At 42.4% G+C, this 1608-nt stretch overlaps 1 protein-coding gene across 1 annotated transcript in view; it reads left to right on the forward strand.

The window, feature by feature from the left end:
• Positions 1-7: 7 nt before the first annotated feature.
• Positions 8-1608, forward strand: part of LOC107576935 (E3 ubiquitin-protein ligase TRIM39-like) — a gene marked incomplete at its 5' end in the record, with an annotated part of 4005 nt that continues 2404 nt past the window's right edge. Inside the window, 4 exons of the mRNA XM_016263055.1 lie at positions 8-520; positions 663-758; positions 1134-1367; positions 1462-1600. Coding sequence (XP_016118541.1) covers positions 8-520; positions 663-758; positions 1134-1367; positions 1462-1600 — 982 coding nt within the window. The remainder of the gene's footprint in view (positions 521-662; positions 759-1133; positions 1368-1461; positions 1601-1608) is intronic.

Raw genomic sequence — 1608 nt, forward strand, 5'->3', positions numbered from 1 at the left:
GCTTCAGTGCTCTATATGTCTGGATGTGTTCACTGATCCAGTCACGACTCCATGTGGACACAACTTCTGCAAGACCTGTCTGAATAAGTGCTGGGACAACAGCCAGACCTGCAGCTGTCCATACTGTAAAGAAACATTCAAGCAAAGACCTGATCTCAAGATTAATACCACACTCCGAGAGCTCGTAGATCACTATAAGAAGAAAAGTCCTGAGAAAAAGCCTGAAGTTGTGTGTGACATCTGTGAGGAAAGAAAGCTGAAAGCCCTGAAGTCGTGTCTGGTGTGTCAGAGCTCTTACTGTGAAACTCACCTGGAGCCTCATTTGAGAGTGGCAGGTTTGAAGAAACACAAACTGATGGATCCTGTGAGTAATCTGGAGGACTATATATGTCAGAAACATGAGAGACCTCTGGATCTGTTCTGTAGAGATGATCAGACATGTGTGTGTTCATTCTGCACTGTGAAAGACCACAAGAACCACAACACTGTTCCTATTGAAGAGGAGAGCGAAGAGAAGAAGGTAGAAGTTATTATTCTTTTAAAGGACTGATATACTCACTTTTCTGACGTCTGCTGAGTGTTTGATGTCTTGAATCTTCTTGATTGTGTTTGTGAGTTTAATCTGTGTTATGATAAACGTGTCTGTGTTTGTCTCTCTATAGACTGAACTGATGAAGACACAGAAAGACGTGCAGCTGATGATCCAGAACACAATCAAGAAGATTCAAGACATCAAACACTCAGCAGACGTCAGAAAAGTGAGTTTAAAATAATATAATAAATGTAAATATGTATTATTTCAACAAACTTCAATGTTGAGGGAAGAAAGAGGCAAGAACCGCACACATAACAATAACTAAATAAACAAACAATCAAACAAAATGAGTGACAGCCCCTCACAGAAGACTATCACACTTAAATATATAGCAACAACAATAAAACAACAACTAAAATGTCCAGGACCTGTTCTGCTCTCGTCCAGGGTTCAGGGTGAAGTTTAATACTTCATTCGAGGGATTCTGAAAACACATGTAGCCTATGTATGTAAAGAAAAAAATTTATGAGCAACAGTAACACAGATTCTTCTCTTAGCAAACACCGCTAATAATTTGTTGCCTGTTCTGGTTGACCAGAGAAACACAGAGAAGAAGAAAGCAGCCCGTGTCGAGCTCTTCACTGATCTCATCCGCTCCATTGAGAGACGTCAGACTGAACTGCTGGAGATGATGGAGGAGCAGCAGAAAGCAGCAGAGAAACAGGAGCAAGAGCTGATTGAAGAGCTGGAGCAGGAGATCACTGAGCTAAAGATGAGAAACACTGAGCTGGAGCAGCTCTCACACACTGAAGATCACCTCCACCTCCTACAGGTCAGTCAACATGATCTCTCTGATCAATGATAATGCAGCATATGACACCAGAACACTCCCCATGCTGAAGGATTTCTCCTCTCTCCTGCTGTAGATTCACTCATCCCTGTGCAGCCCTAGAAACAGCAGGAACTGGCCTGAGATCAGTATGAAGACTCATGAGAGTCTGGAGACTCTGAGGAGAGCTCTGACTCAACTGAAGGACACTATAGATGAGAAACTCACACTAACTGGTACATCA

This window comes from Sinocyclocheilus grahami, unplaced genomic scaffold (assembly GCF_001515645.1).
Source record: "Sinocyclocheilus grahami isolate Dianchi unplaced genomic scaffold, SAMN03320097.WGS_v1.1 scaffold4681.1, whole genome shotgun sequence".
Classification (NCBI taxonomy): domain Eukaryota; kingdom Metazoa; phylum Chordata; class Actinopteri; order Cypriniformes; family Cyprinidae; genus Sinocyclocheilus; species Sinocyclocheilus grahami.